The 18733-nt window shown below is 43.3% G+C and overlaps 1 protein-coding gene across 2 annotated transcripts in view; it reads left to right on the forward strand.

The window, feature by feature from the left end:
• FARS2 (phenylalanyl-tRNA synthetase 2, mitochondrial) overlaps positions 1–4659 on the forward strand; it is a 254374-nt gene extending 249715 nt beyond the window's left edge. For both annotated transcript variants that reach the window (XM_074146312.1, XM_074146313.1), the window contains exon 8: positions 4174–4659. In XM_074146312.1, the coding sequence (XP_074002413.1) occupies positions 4174–4312 (139 nt within the window). In that variant the 3' untranslated portion in view covers positions 4313–4659. The remainder of the gene's footprint in view (positions 1–4173) is intronic.
• The last annotated feature ends 14074 nt before the right edge of the window (positions 4660–18733 follow it).

Genomic DNA, 18733 nt, shown 5'->3' on the forward strand with positions numbered 1-18733 from the left:
CCATGTGTGTAGATCTTCCATTTTAAACAATAGTCTGTAGGAAAAGGTACAATATAGATACGGTGGTGAATAGTACTGCTTAGTGCACTGCTCAGAGTACAAAAGAGATAGTATTCTTTTTCACTTCTTGAAGTTGTGGGGGAGATAGTCTTCCCTACTTTCCTGTTCCTCAAAGTAAATCCAGCTTTCTGGAAAAATGTCTGATTCTGTGTTGTCCTCACCACATAAGAGCAGGGGTAACCTCCCTACAGAAGTCTCTGTGCTTCTGTGCTTTATTTAAGACGGATGGAAGGCAGTTTAAAAGTGGCTTTTCCCCCACTAACTGCTGCCCCTTTTATCTCCCTCTTCACAGAATGGAGAAATTTTCGTTCTTGTTACAGTATTGCATGTGGATGAGACAAATGCCAATACCAGGCATTTATACTTTAGGCAACGTTTTGGTTACCAAATGACCCTGTGTCTTAGTCTTATCTAACTGCTGAGACAGGTCCCCAGTATGATTAGGTGTTTTGCTGTTGGTAGCATGTGGGATCAGCTTTCTAGCCCAGTTGTATTTAAAATGTCCTTCAGTGGACTTCCATGCAGGGAAAGCTAACGCACAGGTATTAATTTTTGTTGCCTAACGTACCCTTTCATTCTAGCCCTGGTCCCAGTGTCAGGTTGCTTTCATGTTTGTTTTATTAGACCAGTAGCAGACTGAGGCCCCTTCATTTCTTGCTGTGCTCAGATACCAGGCTGAAATACCGAAACACATACGCTGACCTTCAGGTTGGGCCCATGCAGTGAGTCTGACCTGGCAGTGAGCAGCTCTGTAGCACGTGGAGGGGGCTGTGTGCCAGTTCCCAAGAATCACGAGGCAAAGCTGTTTCCTCCAAAAAAAAATGTGAAAGAGCATTAGACATAGTTTCACTCTGGTGTTTGTTCACGGACCGTGTGCTTGTTTCCTCCTGCGGCATCAGAATAAACCCCTATTTTCCTTTGCCCTTTGAGCACTGCTTTACTGTATTCACTGCGTTTCATTACCTGAAAGCCGCAGGCTGGTGCAGAGGAGACTTGTGACACTAAGATCAGCTGAAGCCTAATGGGAGAGGAGTCCGCGTGACTGCGAACTGCATGGCCTCATCTGGTGGTGCAGTTTAGGTAAATAAAGCCCAATGCGCTCACTGTTAAGCTTCTACTTTTTTTTTGGTTGGTTGGTTGGTTGGTTGTTTTTTTTTAACCTGGTGAAGCTGCTGTTCTAGGTTTTGGCCTCAAATTTTCTGTTGCTCAGGATAGAGAGCTACTGCTTCTGTATCATCAGGCTGCAGCATGACATGCAGGAGAGAGTTCATTATGCATTAGCAGAGCCATCTCTAAGGTAGGCAAACACTCTGTGACTCTGCAGAACAAAAGGAAAGCAAGAAAGGGAACCAGCAAACGTGTATTATTTGCTGACAATAATTGTTTCCACTTGCAGCTGATGGCAGTGATTAATCACATTGTCTTAGTATTTGGGGGGGGGAGGGGAAATTAGAAGTACTCTTCCCAGTCTCCCTTGAAAAGTTAGCTAATTCTACTCTCAGAACAGTGCTTAAGGTTTTGAAACTTGCGTGTGCCTTTTATTGAAATAGCATTTGACTATTATACTCCTCTTTTCTAACTGGAAACAAAGATGCAAATAAACCTAGTTAAAAGGTGGGAGAAAAATGTACCACACCAGCCACATGTGTGATCCGTAGCCTGCCGTGTGTATTAGTAGTTACATCATTTTTTGTCTATAATTAAAATTAGATACATTACATTTAATACAATCCCTGTTTTATTTTTCTTGTACCAATGCTTAACTCAGCTGCAGCTAAAAGAACTCTAGTCCAGTCATGCTCTGTAAGACCACTACTCTTTCCTAATTTAAATGCCTCCTAAAGATGCAGGTTTTCCACAACACCCACAAGAAACTATTGTATCCTGTTCTGACCTATTTAATTTGCCTAGTGAATGAACTGCTCACCAGAAGGGAGAGAGGGGGATACCTAAACGCATCAGTCAAGAGAAATCATTACCTTTAACCGTGACCAGTGAAGAAACAGTGCTGCAGCTATCCCTACCACAGCTTAAATACATTAAGCAAACTTTTGTTTACATCACATTAAATAGCGGCAATGAGTTTTCCATCATGGGATATACTCCCAACGTGTACAAGACTTTAGAATCAGGGCTCTGACTGTACATCTCCTAAACAGATCTTCAGCCAAAGCAATTTGCAAATGTTTTTGTTCAGGTGGGTAGCTGAAGCACTGTTAAAAACTGAAATACTACCAGCTGTAATGGTATTTGCCAGCCTCATTTTGAAAATTGTTTCTGTTGAGCCCCAACTCATTATCCCTCTCTTACTAAAATTTCTCTCTTCCAATGTAGCATCTGGCCAAATCCTTGTTATTCCAGTTACTTGCTTGTCCCAGGTCTGTCCTCTCCACTGCTTTGCAGAGGTGGCACAGAGCAGAGCAACACCTTCTCCACAGTTACACCTCCCGCTCTTTCTCGAAGATCACTTTTCTACGGCATTTAACCTGCATGTAGGGAAAGCTCTTGGCTGGTTTTTAGCAGTTAACTGCAGTCAGCTTAACACTGTATGAAATGCAGTTTGCCCTTTCCTATGCTAGGCATAGGATAATGCCAAGGATAACTTGCTTTATCTTTAGAGCACACAAAAAAAGGAGGAATGCTTTAATTTGAAATAACATTTTTGTTGTAAACTGCCAGTTGGAGCAAGGCAAGTTTCCCATCCACGTTGTGTGGGTCAAAGTTGGTATCAAGTAGCTATTATGAGATAAAAACTACCTGTGCCTGTTTCTAGTAGGATTTGAGGTTGAAATTAGTATCTTGAGAGAGTTACCTTTGTGTATGAGCACAGATAACCTTAGTTTTAATTACATAGACATAATAAACATGGTTTCTAACATGAAATGATTTTCAGGAGAGAGATGACCCGAAGCTTTCTGGATGCCTTTGGGTGCCATTAAATGCTGGTCGGGGAGACCCTTCTGCCTAATACTTGATCTTTGGTTTCCCATTGTTTTTCCCCTCAGGTTTTCTTTCTTTCACTGGAGTGTTTACCTTTGAAAGAAGAAACTGTGTGGGTTCCATTTGAAACTAAAAATAAAAAGGGTGCCACAACTGCCATTTAAATGCAGTAATGCAAGCTCTGCAATTGTAGAGATGCCTCTTGGAAGAGCTGTGTAATCCAGCCTGTTTTCTATGGAGAGCAAGAAGGTTTTTTGCTCTCTTATTCAACTTAACTGTTTTGCTCCTGGTTTTCCATTACCTTGTCCTTGCAGAACTCAGCAACTCTTAACTACTTTCTTTTTTCCCCATCATTCCCTCTTCCTTATTCCTTTTCCCTGTTCTCTTTTGCCTTTTTCTTTCCATAGTAGCAGGGAGGAAGAAATTTTGCCATGTGTGCCTGCTGTCCATATCTCTCTGTTTCTCCCCGAGTTTGCTGGGCTGGCCTGGCACCTCGGCTCCTCTTCGGGAGTGATGGCCACCCTCATCCTGCGTCTCTGTCCTTCCTCCCACAAATGGAGACTTCTGATGCATTTTGTCCTTGTTTCTCATTTCCAGCAAAGGCAAAATAGTCATGTGAATTGAAAAAAAAAATGTTTTACTCTGTTTTGCAGCTGTGTGTTTGGTCTCATCCCCCAGGCAAGAGCCTGGATGGGGAGGCTTGTGAGACGTCCCATGTTAGCTAGCAACATTGCTCTCCAGCATACAGAGGATGTGCGGTGTTTTCCTTATGCCCATCACCTCTAGGTGATGATCTGAGGGGGTTACGTGTGCACAGTGCTCCCTCGAGGGAGCCTCATTAGCACCAAAATGAGAGAGCTGTGGTGTCAGCAGCAGTTCAGTGATGTTAGCGTAGCCCTCCTCCTGGGCTTGTTTGCTCTGGTAAGAAGCTACCATACCGCAGTACCAGTTGAGGTCTTAGGTGGACTTCAGCAAAGTCCTCTGCCAAAATTAAAATTCAGCTCAGTTCCACCTCTCCAGACTGTGTATTTGAGCATTAAGGTGATTTTCAAGCAACAGGAACAAAATTAGACCGCAAATAAAAAATGGTCCAGAGGGTAAGTGTTTTACCTCATGTATTTGCATTTGTAGGAACATGTATTTATGAATCCTCTTTTGGTTTATATTTTGTAGGACAAAGAAGGTCAGCCATTGCTACCGTATCATTTACCGCCACCCAGAGAGGACTTTAACACAGGAGGAGGTGCATCGCATCCATCAAGCTATTGAAGAATCAGCAGTTCGAGAACTTGGGGTTGAGGGCAGATTCTAACATAGCTGGTCTGAAGCCCTAATGACAGTTGCTTTTTCTTTTTTTTTATTTTTCTCTTTTTACTCTTTTTGTCTTTTTGGGATGGGGGGTACAAGTAAAGAAAGGAGGGTTGTGACTGAAACTAGCGCATAGAAAATGATTGATAGATGGGCAATGGTAAAACTACCAGAAAATAAACATTACTACTGAGAAATCATTGACAAAGCGCTGGCGCTTTATTTTAAGAAAAGGGGGAACAGCAGTAATGTGAGATTTCCCTCCTGTTACAATAAGAAATACACTGCCGGGTGGTTTTCTGTGTTGTTAATTGGTCCCTGGGTTCCATTAAACTGTAAATACTTGGCATTATTTCTGTGTTGACAGGATCTTCTGTCCGTATAACGAGTGAAGCAAATCAGAGACACAGATTAGCTCAGGGAAGAAAAACCGCTTTATCCTTCCATCCCCCCTCTCATTTTTACATAAGAAATGGCAGGTTTTGCTTCAAGAAACCTTCCAAGAAGTACATCTTGTGAAGTTTGGCTCTCTAACTTTTAGACCCCAAGGGTATTGCTTTCACCTGCTGCAGAGAAGGCTGGCTCTGGGGCCAGTCTTCGTTCTCTTCAAGTGCTGGGTGTATGGTGAGTCTTTCCTGTTGGATCCCCCCGCTCCCACAGAGCTGAGCAGAGCCGCTTAGTGAGGTGCTCTGAGCTGTGCCACCTTCCCTTGTCTCAGTTCTCCTCACATAGGCACCAGCACAAGGTAAGTCTGTTCCCCTGTCACTATCAAAGGATTGATAGATATCACATGGGGCAGGATGGCAGAAAAGAGAAACTCTTCCTTACAGTGCCCTGAAATGCAGCTGCCTTTATCTCTCACAGTATCTTACATGCCAGCAGCAGTATCTGCTCAGAAATTTGACCTTTAAGGCAGGAAACCATACTAAAATGGGATCTCCTACTATTTCAGGCACCAGTCACTTTACAGGATGCTTGGCTTTTTCACTGCAGGTTATAATAAGTAAATTCTGGCAGAGGTATGATTCTAGGACCTGTAGAAGTGTTCAAATGGTCTGATAAATACTTGATGAGCTATTGAAGATGCTGATATGGAATATGGGACCTGTTTTTGCTTGTAATGGCATTTCATACAGTCTTGCAGGTCACATCTGGTTGCTGTGCAGGCAACATTCCCTCCTTCAGGGAAGAAGGCAGTAAAAGCACTGCAATAAACAGCATCTAACACTGATTTATACCTTATCAAGAAACATCTGTGCAGCAGGCTTGTACTCAACCATAAGAAGCCAGTTACTATTGCAGATGTGACAGAAGCAGAGAGCTCATTTTAATTTCATTACTCAACATATTTTGCTGTGTAAACAAATCCTAATCTAAATCACTGTTGTGATATCCAAATAACTTGATTATGAAAACAATATGCTAGACTTTCTACAAGGTGAAAAGAATGAATGCCATTTAGGCAACAGAAAAACCTACTTGGTTATTTTTAAACCATGATCTACTATGATCCATAAATACAACCTTGCCAATTTGATGTTTCTCTGTCTCCTTCATCCTTTGCCTTTTCAGGATTCTCAGTGAGGACCACTGAAGAGGAGGAGCACTCCCCTGAACTGCACTGAGCAGTAATTGTTCCTGATTGATGCTACCACACGGGGCAGCAAATTATGTGAATGTGAATTGGTGGGATTGCATATGGAAAAAGTACTAAAACCTGCCTGCTGTATGAAAGTACTAAGTCTCTTGAGAAAACAGGAGACTATCTGGGGTGGAGTAGATTGCAAGATTCCCCTTTTAATTTATTGGTTAGTGAAGTTTCCATTTTCTGCTCCCCAAATCTTTCAGCTCTTCTCTCATTCTGATCGGCCAGTTTTGGGGGCATAGGAATTTGGGGAAAGGAGGAGAAAATGGAACAATGAGCCTTCATCACTGCAGTCACAGACTGACGTGTCCAGCTCTGCAAGGAAACTTGGATATTCTTGAATCAGCCGGTCTCCAGCCACTAACATCGGTTGTGTTTGACGTGTCTGGCTCTGAGCTGTCGACACTCTGGTGAGGAGGGGCTCCCTGCGGCAGCCAGGTCTTGGTGGAGCAACGTTATTCTTTGAAACATAAAAAATTAACCTCAGGGGCTAATAGCATAAGGGGGAAATGCAAAGCTTTCCCTGAAGTTGGCCTGACACCATGGGATCATCTTCTGGAGTAGGTGTTCTGATAGCAGCAACTTTCAACAAAAATGCAAATCATTAAGGTTAAAAAAAAAACAAAAAACAAACCAGCTTCTTCAGGAGCAAGCGTGATTCAATTATGTGAAGGATTTTAAGGCCTGTAAAATCAGAAAATCAGATGGGCTGGCTGTGAGCATAATATGAATACTTGGGTATGTTTATATTAGGTAAGCCTTTGTCATATATATTCTAGGATTAATCTACTCTAAAGACCTATTGTTCTGGCAAAGATTCACCACTACTAGCAAAGCAGACCTCAGATCAAAAGACATCAGAGTTGCATTTTTATGCTGCTGTCCTTTGGAAAATATGACTTTCCCTTCAAAGCCTGACCTTAATTTTACTGGGGAAATTTGCTGTGGGCAGTAGTAGACTCTCAAACTGTATGGTCCCTTGTGGATACCAACAGAGACCCCATGGGAATCTAAGGGCATAATAGATTTATTTTACCACTGGTCAGAGACACATGATGGTAACAGTATCTCAGAGGCTGGGCTGATCCTTGGTGGGAGCATAGAAAACCTGCCTGAGGAAGGCCCTCGGTACAGTCACTGACCAACTGTGTCAAAGAAAGGGCTACCCTCAGCTGTCACTTGGCTTTTCTTAAGACATATTTAGCACAAAGGTAAGTAAATGAGCTTGAAGACCAAGAACAACAACATAGCTGCCAAGGTAAGTTCACTTGCTCATCTCTCTGTTACCCTACTGTCTGTCTCATGTACATCTCTCAATCTTGGATGAGCTACAAGTCTAGTAAAGGTGGATGAGTTCCTAAATATCAAAGTGATGCTATGCCGTGTGGATCTACAAAGGGAGCGGCATTTGAGTAATTATTGTGCACGCTGACTGACTGGCGTAGTGGCAGGCACAAGGCCCTGCTTCTTGTTTTTATCAACTGCCTGTGTTTATTTTTGTGTGCTGCTGGGTTTTATATCAGCATCCCTTAATAAAAGAGAAAAAAAAAATCAATTGTAACAAAAGAAGATACACATCCCCAGGAGAACTGACTGGGGATTTCTATGACTGAACGATGTGTACTGTTTTAATGTTCTGGGTGCTGGTTTTGTTCCTAGTTGCCATTGCTTTTCAAGCTAGCTGTGATTCCTGGAAGACAAAGATTTTGCTTTAACACCCAGTTCGGGATCTTACCAGTAAACTGGCAGCAAATTTACAGTGCACTGAGACTTACCTGGTTTTGATGTTCTCGTTAAAGGCGCTGCAATGGAAAAGTATTGTGAGCTAGATAAGCAGTAAGTTGCTTTGTGTTTTTACCCTTCAGACTTCAGTGACCTCTGCCGTAGTATTGCCAGGCACGATTAAACAGTTGCACCAATCTGAAGGCAGCTTTGTACTGAGAATCCAAATCAGATCAGTAAACCACTGGTGGTGGTCGTTTGCCTTCCATTGAGAGTGTTACTCTTGTCCCTTCTGCAGGTTGGTGGCCATAATTCAGCGCTGAATTTACTGTCTTCTTACTCTGTGCAGCTGTACTGATTTTCAGAAGTATTGAAAAATTGGTTAAGTCCTTGAATAATTTCATGTAGGGGTTAGCTTTTTAATTTCAGTGGGGGAAAAAAGTTGTGGGTTTTTTGTTTGGTAGTTTTTGTCTGCAGTGACTAATGCATTTCAGCTGTCCCAGGTAAAACTCTTGGCCAAGACAAGACTCCTTGGTGGTCCATTGAAGTAAACATGGGGAGTCTCACCCCAAAAATCAGAATTGTATCAATCTTATTGAGTTCATATTTTGGTAGAACTAAACAACCTTGTCTTTGCAGTGGGTTGACTGAAGGTTGGCTGGTGCTCATTAGTTAAACCAAGGTCAGAAAGCACTCTGGGTCTTGCCACCACCACCCCAAACACACGCAGGAGTAGTTTTAAGCACAAGGAAGTTCTGTCAAATTCAGTGCAAGCATATAAAACGATTGTAGTGGATATTTGAGGCCTGCTAGTTGATATTGCTGAATTATCTCCATCAGAATTGGTAACATCTGGGAGAGAAAATGGGTTTGTACTTCAGCTCTGAAACAAGTAGCCATATTTTTAAAGCTCAGAGCTCTATTCAGATGTTGTCTGCTGTGCTTCTTTGCTAAGAGGAGACTGGTCACGTAAAACAGATCTGCTTTCTGGGTAGACCAGGTCATATTGACTAATTATGCTTATCCTGATCAAATTTTAAGATTCGTGACTGTTGCCTTTAAGGGCCACCAGAACTGAAACAATCTTGTGAGGACCTTGAACAAATTTGTGGGACACACAAGGAACCAGCCACTGACACTTATTACCTGCTTTTAAACATGACTGCAATTACATACTAATTTTAAGCTGTGTCTCAGAGGAGACAGTTGCAGTTCAACACAGAGCACGGGCATATGCTGGGTGAAGGCACTGACTTCTCCAGAATCTGTTGTATAAGATTTGATCATCATTAACATTTGATGCACTTGCATGTTTGGCAGTTTTTGTGCTTTTGTGCTTTTGTCAGATGGCCTCTGTTGTTCTATTTATGCCCACTGTTAACTCAGTAGAGTCTGCTTTAGTCTGCCTTTTATACTTGGAAAACTGTGTCTAAAATCACTTCTGCCATGACCTAGCTTTCTCGTTTCAGTTTTGCTTACCTTCCCTTACAGTTCTTGCTATTCAAGTTCAGTATAACTTTGGTGAAGAAACAGTGTCAGGCTGTAGGCAGGGAGATTTATTATACCACAGCCTAAAGCCTGTGCTCCCACGACACATTACTGCAGGGTCTCTCTGTGCTCACCCTCTGGATGCAGGTGATTAACACGCAGTCCAGGGAATTGTGCCTCTGCCTGCTCAGTAATTTGCTGGGCAGCACCGCAGTCATCCAGAGCAGCTGCCACTTAAATGGGCAGTAGATTGTTCTCTTTTTATTTTAGTGTCTGCAGCTTCGCTTGTATCACAGTATGATACAGCCAGAAGCGCTGTGTTGGTATTTGCTGCAGCTAAGCATCAGTTAGCTGCATCTCATGATGTGGTGCCTGTGCAGCCATTTTTCAGCAGAATCGCTGCATGCTCATGAATGGCTATAACCATCTTCATCTGCAGATCTGAGGCACGTTGAGACTAAGGGTCAGGATTAAAAAATTATTAGACCCCAACAGGTACAGACAACTGCTTGTGGGATTTTGTCTGTGTCTCTGCAGGTTTGAAAGTCCCACCAGGCATCTGTCCAGATGTTTAGTCACTGAAACATGGTTGGACTAGATGATCTTGAAGGTCCCTTCCAACCTAGATGATTCTATGATTCTATGTGGTGGCTGTGGTGACACTGGTGTCATTTTGGGAGAGGGGAGCAGGTTTAGTGACAGATGACATGGTAGCCGTGCAGGAGGAGTTGTCTTCTGATGTCCTGGTCTCAAAGTGCTGCATTACCTTCCCTCCCACAATGCTGCTGGGAGGCACGGATGTGAGTTTGGCTGCCTGCCTTTGCATAGGCACATAGTAAATAATTAGTATGCACGGCCAGGCTTTTTGGTCATCAGTTATTGTTGTAACTGATGATTAATTTAAGGGGTTATTTATTCTCATGCCAAATCTTTACTCACTGCTGGTAGAGAAACTAATAGTCATTCACAGGGTCTTTATTGACAGATTTCAGCATAGGAATTCAATAAAACAGTGTGGGAATGGAAGTGTTGGTCTGTAGGTTGGTTTGTGTCTTCCTGATCATGAGGAGATTGACAGAGGTTTAACTCAAAGGTCTAACTTTGTGTACCCACTCTGAGGCCCTTTTTGTTGGGCCTCAGGTGCTTTCAGGGGGGATGGGGCCATCTGAGATCACCAAGCAGCTCTCCAGAGCTGTCTCCCTGGTGTCCATCAGAAAGCCCTTTCAGGGGCACTGAGGGCTCTGAGCACACACTGTGCCTTGCACAGCAACGCTGGTGGAGCATGATTGCCTTCAAATTTCTGTCCTGTGCTCATAATACGTGTAAGCTTAGCTCCTCGGGGCCTCCCCCTGAAACCCTTCTTTGCTTCTACAATCACCTAAGTGCTATTTAGGCTCCCTCCCATGACCCTAAACTTCAACTCTTCACCTCTTTCTACCACAGTGACCCACTCAGTGCCTGGTGCCTTGCCAGAAGCTTGCTTAGAGGGCTTTCATGCAGGTTGATGAATGCTGTGCACATGCGTTAACGTTTGGGTGTCTCCTCTCAGCACAGCTGCTGTTTTTCACAATTTGCCAGCACATCATGCCTTGGAGACCCTCACCTTGAAGTCCAGCATGGATGGGATTATTCCAGGGGGTTCAAAAGTCAGTGAAGGTCACTGACAGTGGAAGGATGAACACCATCACTATTGCGCACATGCTTACTTCCTTAGGAAGATAAGACACAGGAATAACAAGGCTGTAATGAAGGTTGCTGTCATAAATAAGTGTATCCTGACTGAAAGTTCAGACAGGACAGACAGAATATTAGTAAGAACCCAGCATGGTCCCCTGCATGTACTTCCAGAAAATTATTACAAATGTATTTTTGATAAATAATAACAGCAGCCTTCTGTGTGTGTTTACAAGCTTCTATGTTATTGTGCTGTATAGTCTGCATCACTTTTCATTCCTTTCTGCTTGCTAGAAACTGAAAAATGGGAATTTGGTTAAGAATGAAATTATTGTTCCTGGTCTTGCAGCATTACTTCTTATTTTTGAACAAGGAGGGCAGCCTAGCATTGCTAAGGAGATCTTCAGCACCTTGCCAAATTATGTTATTTGTGTGCTGCACACACACATACATATGAAATTGGTTGGAGTGGGTGATGTGAGCCTTATTTCTGTGCTGCAGATACAAAAGCAGAGTTGTTGTTCCCCATACTCTGTGTGATTAGAGACTTTTCTTTCCTGCTGCTTTGCTCCGATACACAGAAAATCACCTTTTTCCAAGAAAAATTCAATACTTTCTGATGCCTCCTGCTGTCAGAGAGCCAACAGTCTTCTGAGCACTCTCCCTTCAAAGAGCAATCGAATTTTGGGCAGAGAACTCCCTTTCCCACTTGAGACATTTTCCTTTCAGCCTGAAAGACTTTCTGGCATCTGTTTTAGGCTCCTGTGCAACACCTGCTGCTGGTGACAATGCAGAGTTTTTTCCACCTTGTGGGAAGAAAGGTGACTTAATAGAAAGGCCAGCTTTATAAAATAAATTTGAACTACTTAAATGTCCTGCACTAATTTAAAAAAAAAAAATTAAAAATCTGAACGTCTTAAAAGTTATTAATAAAAGTCCTTTTTTGATCTTTACTAGAGGGCAGGCTTGTGCAGTGGTAACATTTCCAGATCACTGCCGTCTGTGAGGCTCCAACAGAGGACAGCTTTGCCACTGAAGGCTCACTCTTTCATGTTTGGAAAATTGCTTCGTAGTTTTCTGGCTTCCTTTCTGTTTGGTCACACATCTGGAGTTGTTGGCTGCCCCTTCTCTGCTTATTCCCTGACACCTTCTGCGGTACTTTACAGATTGAATTCCTTGACTATTCACAGTGTTGGAGCTGTTAAGCATCCTTAGGGCTACTGTGAAATATATCACCAGGAGAGTGAAGACTTAAAAGGCACCCAGCTCCTGGGGTGCCCTCTGCGTTACCCACTTGGTCCTGTGCAGCCAGGACAGCCACCAGCCCAGCCACCTTGCCAAGGCTGCCCAGCCTGCAGCTTGGAGCTCATTCTGCAGGAGCAGCAGAGACTTCTGGAGGGCTCTTGTGCATAGGCATGGGTTTGCCAAGCTGAGCAAGAACCAGTGCATCTGTGAGCACCTTTCTGCCCAGACAGTTGGGTGGGCTTCCCATGACACCTGGAAGGACATCCATTTTAAGGCCAAGGATGACAACACATCATGTTGGGGGCAGGAGGAATTCCTACCTTGGGTTCAGTGTGGTTGAGGAGATTCACGTTAAGATGTATCAGTTACATCCTTGAAAGGAACCTTGTTATTTGCCAAGAGGAAAAGGCTCTGCAGAGGACAGATGGGAAAGTGGCTCTTAACTTGCAAGGCCTGTTGATTGCTACTGCTTTCTCTGGGCTGTGAAGGAGATCAGCTGGAGGAGAGGTTGTCCAGGCACAGTGGTACCTCTCCTATCACTGATGTTCCAATGGAGACATGATGAACAGAAAGAAAAGTACTGAAATTTCCCAGAAATGGTGAGATGTGAGATGATCCACATGAGACAGCAGGTCTGCATTCAGATAGCAACTGTTACATGCTGCTAGGGAACAGGTGATTTGTCTGATGTAGATGCAGATGGCATCATGCATGGCCACCTCCACCTGGAATCCACCTCTGCAGTTCAGACTGATGTTGAGCCAAACCAAGAGCTTCCTTGCAGTCTTCCTGATTTGAAAAAATTCAAGTTAAAGGGCTCTGTGCAATCCTCATCTGGATCATGAGGTCCACAGTATGTCATGGTGATCCTAGTGGCCTTTCCCACATGGTCATTAAGTTATTTTGTAAGTAAAGGCAGAACACCATCCAGAAAGCTCTCTGGAAAAGCACGCCCTGTAAATGGGGTAGGGTAGGCTTATTATGAAACCCCCTCTCTTAGTGACAGACCTAAAAAGGAGGGGAAAATTTGACCATAAATGTGAGACTTTTTCTTAGTAGTGACAATAACTGTGAGCTTTTCCATAAGATCTTAAGGATCTTGAAACATTTTTCGAATGAAGATCAAACCATACACATTTATCAGACATGAACTTAGGGCTGGAGAGGCTGAGGGGTTTGTCTAGTGCCACAGATTAAGTTCTGAATCCAGGTGTCCCAGAGTCCCCACTGATCCAGTACCAGAATCCTGTTCTGTAGGTGGTGTGTCCTCTCAGCAATGAAGGAACAGGAGAACTTAGTGTTTCACCCGATCCTTGCAGCTCTGGGCAAGATAAGGCCCCACTTCACTACTACGTTTCTCCACATTGCAGTGGCATTTTAAAAATTACACTGGATGCTTTCTCCAACCTAAATTTGCAAAATCAAACCAGAAGTGCGACAGTGACTGAGAGACGAAGGATGAAGGAAGGAAAGTGGGAGGTGAGGAGGGTCGCCAGGCATTTACTTTTCCCCACTCCTCCTCAACCCTCTCTCCTTTTCACAGCACGTGTTGGGTGAGGCTAAAGGTGCAACTGGCAGCACTTTCACAGGACCTTGGTCCTCTGTGGATGTATCTTCTGCAAGGAACTCATTCTGGTGCGTATACGGAAACTATGTCAGGAGCTACACAGTTGTTGCTTGGGGCCTTAGTATGCCTGGTCTGCCAGAAGATTTAATGTTCCCAGTCAGGAGCTCTTGGGCACCTTGGAACTGCTGTAAGGAGGGAGAGAAAATGCTTAGTGATAAGGCATAGCCCTGCAGGGACATCACTCCAGACATGATGGTGCAGAGAACCACACTGCTTCTTCTCCCTCTGGTCCTTCCCTGCGCCAAGGCCGGTGCGTACCACTAATGCTTGTTGCATCGGGGCAACTTAACTCAGATGCATCTTTATAGGGTGCCATGAGAGCTAAGACTCGTGGTGGTGACTGAGACACATTTCCTCTAGTGAAATCTGGTAAGCATACCTGAACGCATTTAATCAAGTTGCTGAACAGCATTTTATTCTTGTCTCAATATGATGAGCGTAGCTTGGCAGCCCAGTCACTTAAATACAAGATCATGTATGTAGAAGCTCTCAATGCATTATTTTTCTTCCCTTAACTTATTCTTATTTCCTTATATCCTTATTTCATTAATTTATTTCCCTTTGTACCCATGCAAACTTCTGCCATTCGTGTCCTGTGGCACGAGCTCAGTTTAACTAAGCTGTGTTAGAAAGAAAGAGTGCTTTGGATGGGTTTGAACCTGACATCTAGCTTTGCCTGGTGTCCCAAATCCCAAAATAACTGGTACAGTCAACACCAGGTCCTCAATAACCAGAGAGGTACTGACAAATCTGGAAAGTTTTTGGAGGAGAGTGACAAAGCTGATCAGGAGAGGTGAAAGTACAGGTAGATGAGTTCAAATTAAAAACGATGCAGAGCTTAGCTCAAGAATGACTAACAAATGTGTGGTTTGTGAGACATGTAGCACTCTCATGAGTACGAACACCCTCCCACTCTCCTGAGCGTGAGAGAGGAATTTTTAGTGTGACACACAGGGATATAACAAGGTCTAATAGTGTGGCAGTCAGGCTGAATGTAAGGTAAAATTTCCTGACAGTGAGATATATTTTGCTGTGGAACAGTCTCCCAAGGGAAAGGGCAGGAGCCCAACTGTTTGGTCCTTTTTAAAGCCAGACCGGACAAAGCATTAGGAAAGGTGCTCCAGAGTGCAAGCGTTAATTGGCAGGAGAATGAACCGGTGATCTAATAGGTCCTTTCCATTTCTAGCTCCTGTGATATGATATGATATTCTTTGTAATGAGTTTTGACTGGTTTTAAGCTCAGAGGGTAACAAGGAGATAAAACTGAACAAAAAGATTAACAATAAGCACTAAGAAAAAACTGTAGGTTTATTTAATAGGCATAGAAAGTGCCAGATTGAGAGTTCCTTAGGCCGATGGTGCTATTCAAAAATAGCATTGCAAATGGGAAAGTGAAAATTGTTACATTGGTAATGATTATGGTAGTGACTTATTTTTATAGAGCCCTGGTAGTCCAGAAGGATCCAAGAGCACGTTTTAGATTGGGTATGTGCACGTGTGCATCCATGTAATGGGAGAATTGCTGCAGCTGACACCAAAATGTAGCAACTGCTGGACTGAAACAACCTGTTTTAATGGCAAACAACAATGCAGGGCAGCAGTTTAAGATGGGATATAAAGAATAACTTCTGTAATTGAAGCTATAAGAGAATTGGTTTGGTTTCGCAGAATTTCATTAACTGATGAATTATCTAGGCCGGAGTTTCTTTTGCAACTGCCTTTCCCCATGTCTTTGCTTTGAAGGCAGCAGGGTCTGGCAATATTAACTTGGCTTCCCTGGTTGGTTTTGGGTGGGCAGGGAGAAATCTGCTGAACTAGCATGACCATGAGCGCAGCCACGTTGGACTGGCTTCAAGGATGGGGATGAGGTCATTCTTGCTGGTCATGAACAACTGAACTGGTTATCTTGGCCCTTGTCACCCTCATGCTCTTACCTCTCAGAGGGTTTTCAAGAAGGGTTTCTTGCAGATGTTGTATTTTCCAGGCTGCTTGCCCTAGACGTTTGGTTCATGTTGTAATATCTTGCTCTGGGCCTGATGCCTGAATGTGGCTGCTATAGGCAAAGGCTGTCTCACTTTGTGTACTTTTTATTGCCTTCTTGCAAGTCCTGATTTCCAGGCTGTGAATTCCTGGAGGACAAGGGGATTCTCCTTTAGTTTATCAAAGACAACAAGCAAGTCCTATTGGAAAAGTAAAGTCTGAAAATGAGAAATAGTAAGTTCTGTGTATAGAACCAGGAAAGGCAATTTGGAAAAGCTGAAATATATTGTTAACTGTTTTTAATATTGTCATTTTAAAGAGAAGTGTGTTGTTTTTCATTCATGTGGAGAACAACTCTATTTTTCCTTTTTTTTTTTTTTTAATAGTCACAAATCTAAGAAAAAGAGTTAGAAAGTGGTCAGAATACAGATGTTCTGCATTGTTTATTCCCCATGAAATTAGACTTTCTTAGATGACAGCCCTGAGGAGTCATCTCAGTTGAAAAAGGAAGGAAATGAGCTAGGTGATAACTTTCATGTTGAACATGTCATCCCTTTGGAGCCACATGCTTACCATGGAACTGGCTCACATGACATTAAAAATTGCTCGTTCTCATTTACACTATCTGCAACACTATGTTTAACATAATATTTGTTAGCTTTGCAATTATCAAACACTATCTGTTAACGAAGGTGGCAAATGTTCCTGTGTAAAATGCCACTGACCACTGAATAGCTGAAGTACTGTATAGTTTGACTGCCTCTATTTTTTAGACAGATTTATCCAATATTCAAGATTTTTGTTCAATAGTCAGTACAGATTTAGTTCTTTTGGCTGTCAGCTAGTCATACATAAATCAGTCAAAATTTTCCTTTGAATGTTTTTATTATTCATAAGGGTTGGTTAGAGTTAGAGTTCTTACTTTATCCATGAGAAATTTTAGCATTTCAACAAAATAAAATACCCATTTAGGCCTGAGACAAAATGTTGCCACTCTCATGCTTCCAAAATATGAGTCCCAAAAAATATTTATTTAAAAACTACTGATGTGATAGTCATTTTTCCTCTCCTCCCTGATATTGATGAGGTATTCAGAGATATTAGAGGACCTGCTGCTTCCTTATGAGCTGGTGAAAAGTCAGCTTGAAAGCCACTGTAAATCTTCATGATCTGGGGTTCCCAGGGCTTGCAGGTTCTTGGTGTTACGGCAGCTGACAAAATAGTTGCACCACCAACTTCCACCCCATGATTGCCAAAATTGGAAGGTTCCTATTTATGAAAAATTTCTCTGTCTAAAAACTTTCAACTACTTCCAGGGCTTAGACTGCAGATTAGTATTTGACTTTCAGTAGGACACATGTTTCTAGACTTCATTTTTTGTGAACAGGACTTTTATTCCTTTTTCATTTAGACATCTTAGCAATCCTACCTTTCTTAATAATATGGTAGAAAATCCTCGAACTGTGGGTTGTTCATCAACTGCTGTTACCTGATATTAGTCTGGGCATACTGCTTTGTTTTGGGAGAAGGATGACCTCTGGCAAGAGGCTGTAGATCCCTTCCCTCTGTTTGCTTGGTGGCCGCTGGTATGAGGAGGTTGAAAAAGAATGGGAAGGGACCTCATCTGGGATCTAGCAGCAAAACCATGGCATTAGTGAGTCAGAGGTCATTGTTTCCTACTTAAATGCTAAATTCATATTAGGTAAAAGGAGGGATGGGATTCTGAAATCCAGGCACAGGGCAGATCCTGACTGGTCAAGGAGGTCTAGAGTACCATAATAAATGATGTGATTGACTGAAAAGTGAGTGGGGGGCTCAGCTTTTTAGTTCCTGGGGTGGCACTGACCAGTCAGACCACAAAGAATTCACCTCCCCTCAGTTTGCAAGTCTGTAAAATGGGAATGATGATGCCAGTTTTCCTTTGCCACACGTTTTGAGACCTCCAGAGGTAACACACTGTGTAAGCCCACTTTATTGGCGTGGGTATTTAACGAGATGATGTTTGCATTTACATCACAGCACATCCCAGTTGTATAGGGACCATTTACAGTACCTGGTGCAGTACAGTGAGAAGGGCTACTCAGAAATGGTCCCTGAACTTCAGCTGGTTGCCATGGCGACAGAACAGCTTAGCACGGCAAGAAAAGAGAAAGGCGATATATTCTGTTAAGGATAATGCATGGCATCAAGGCTGCACTTTGAAGTATCTCTAGTTTTCTGGGTCTGAGCTTGCAGGACACACCGCTGAGCTCTGGGATTTCCCATCCCTGATGCCTCTTCTCCAGCTCACCTACAATGAATAAATATGGGCCAAAAAACGGACAGTTGTGATTGTGAGAGAACTGCTTTCCCGTGGCTTTTTTGTTGATGGGGTGGGTGGGAAAGGATTCTGCATCTCTGAAGTCCTTCTGCAAGAACTTGGTGTTGGGAGTGGATAAATACCATCTGCTGGCCTACTTCCTACCCATCATTTCATACATGCAGCTGCCAGGTTCTCCATTAGCCCCTAGGTCAGCTACATTTCTAGTGCAAGGAGTTTTCCTCTAGCCATCCCCAGGGCTACCAGTCACCCCCAGAGCCTTGAGCAGAGAGCATGGAGGAACTCCACCATGGTTCAGGCTCCTCAGACTGGAGAGAGGCTTTTAGTCTGCACCCCACAGCAGGCTCTGGCATTGCCATGCCCTGTGGGGACCTGGTCCCAAACCCTCACAGTGGGTTTTGCAGCAAGCACCTGGAGCAATGGGAGGAAGTCCTTTGGGAGATGACTAGCAAAACCTGATGCCACCCTATAGGGGCTCATTCACATTGTCTATGTTTCTCTGAGGAAGCTTTGCAAGGGCCTTAGGGGGACCTGACATCTGCACCATGGTGTGCGTTAAAGGTTTCATTGTCTTTAGCCAGAGCCTTACAAACATGGCGGAGCCAACTTGGCTGCACAGAGCCAAAATCAGGTGCCTCCACACTGAGGAAGGACTGGGAACAGTGGTGCCTCAGCTGCCAAAGGCCTCTTGAAACAAGCAGCAGTAACCAAGGAAACTTCATGC

This window comes from Numenius arquata, chromosome 4 (assembly GCF_964106895.1).
Source record: "Numenius arquata chromosome 4, bNumArq3.hap1.1, whole genome shotgun sequence".
Classification (NCBI taxonomy): Eukaryota; Metazoa; Chordata; class Aves; order Charadriiformes; family Scolopacidae; genus Numenius; species Numenius arquata.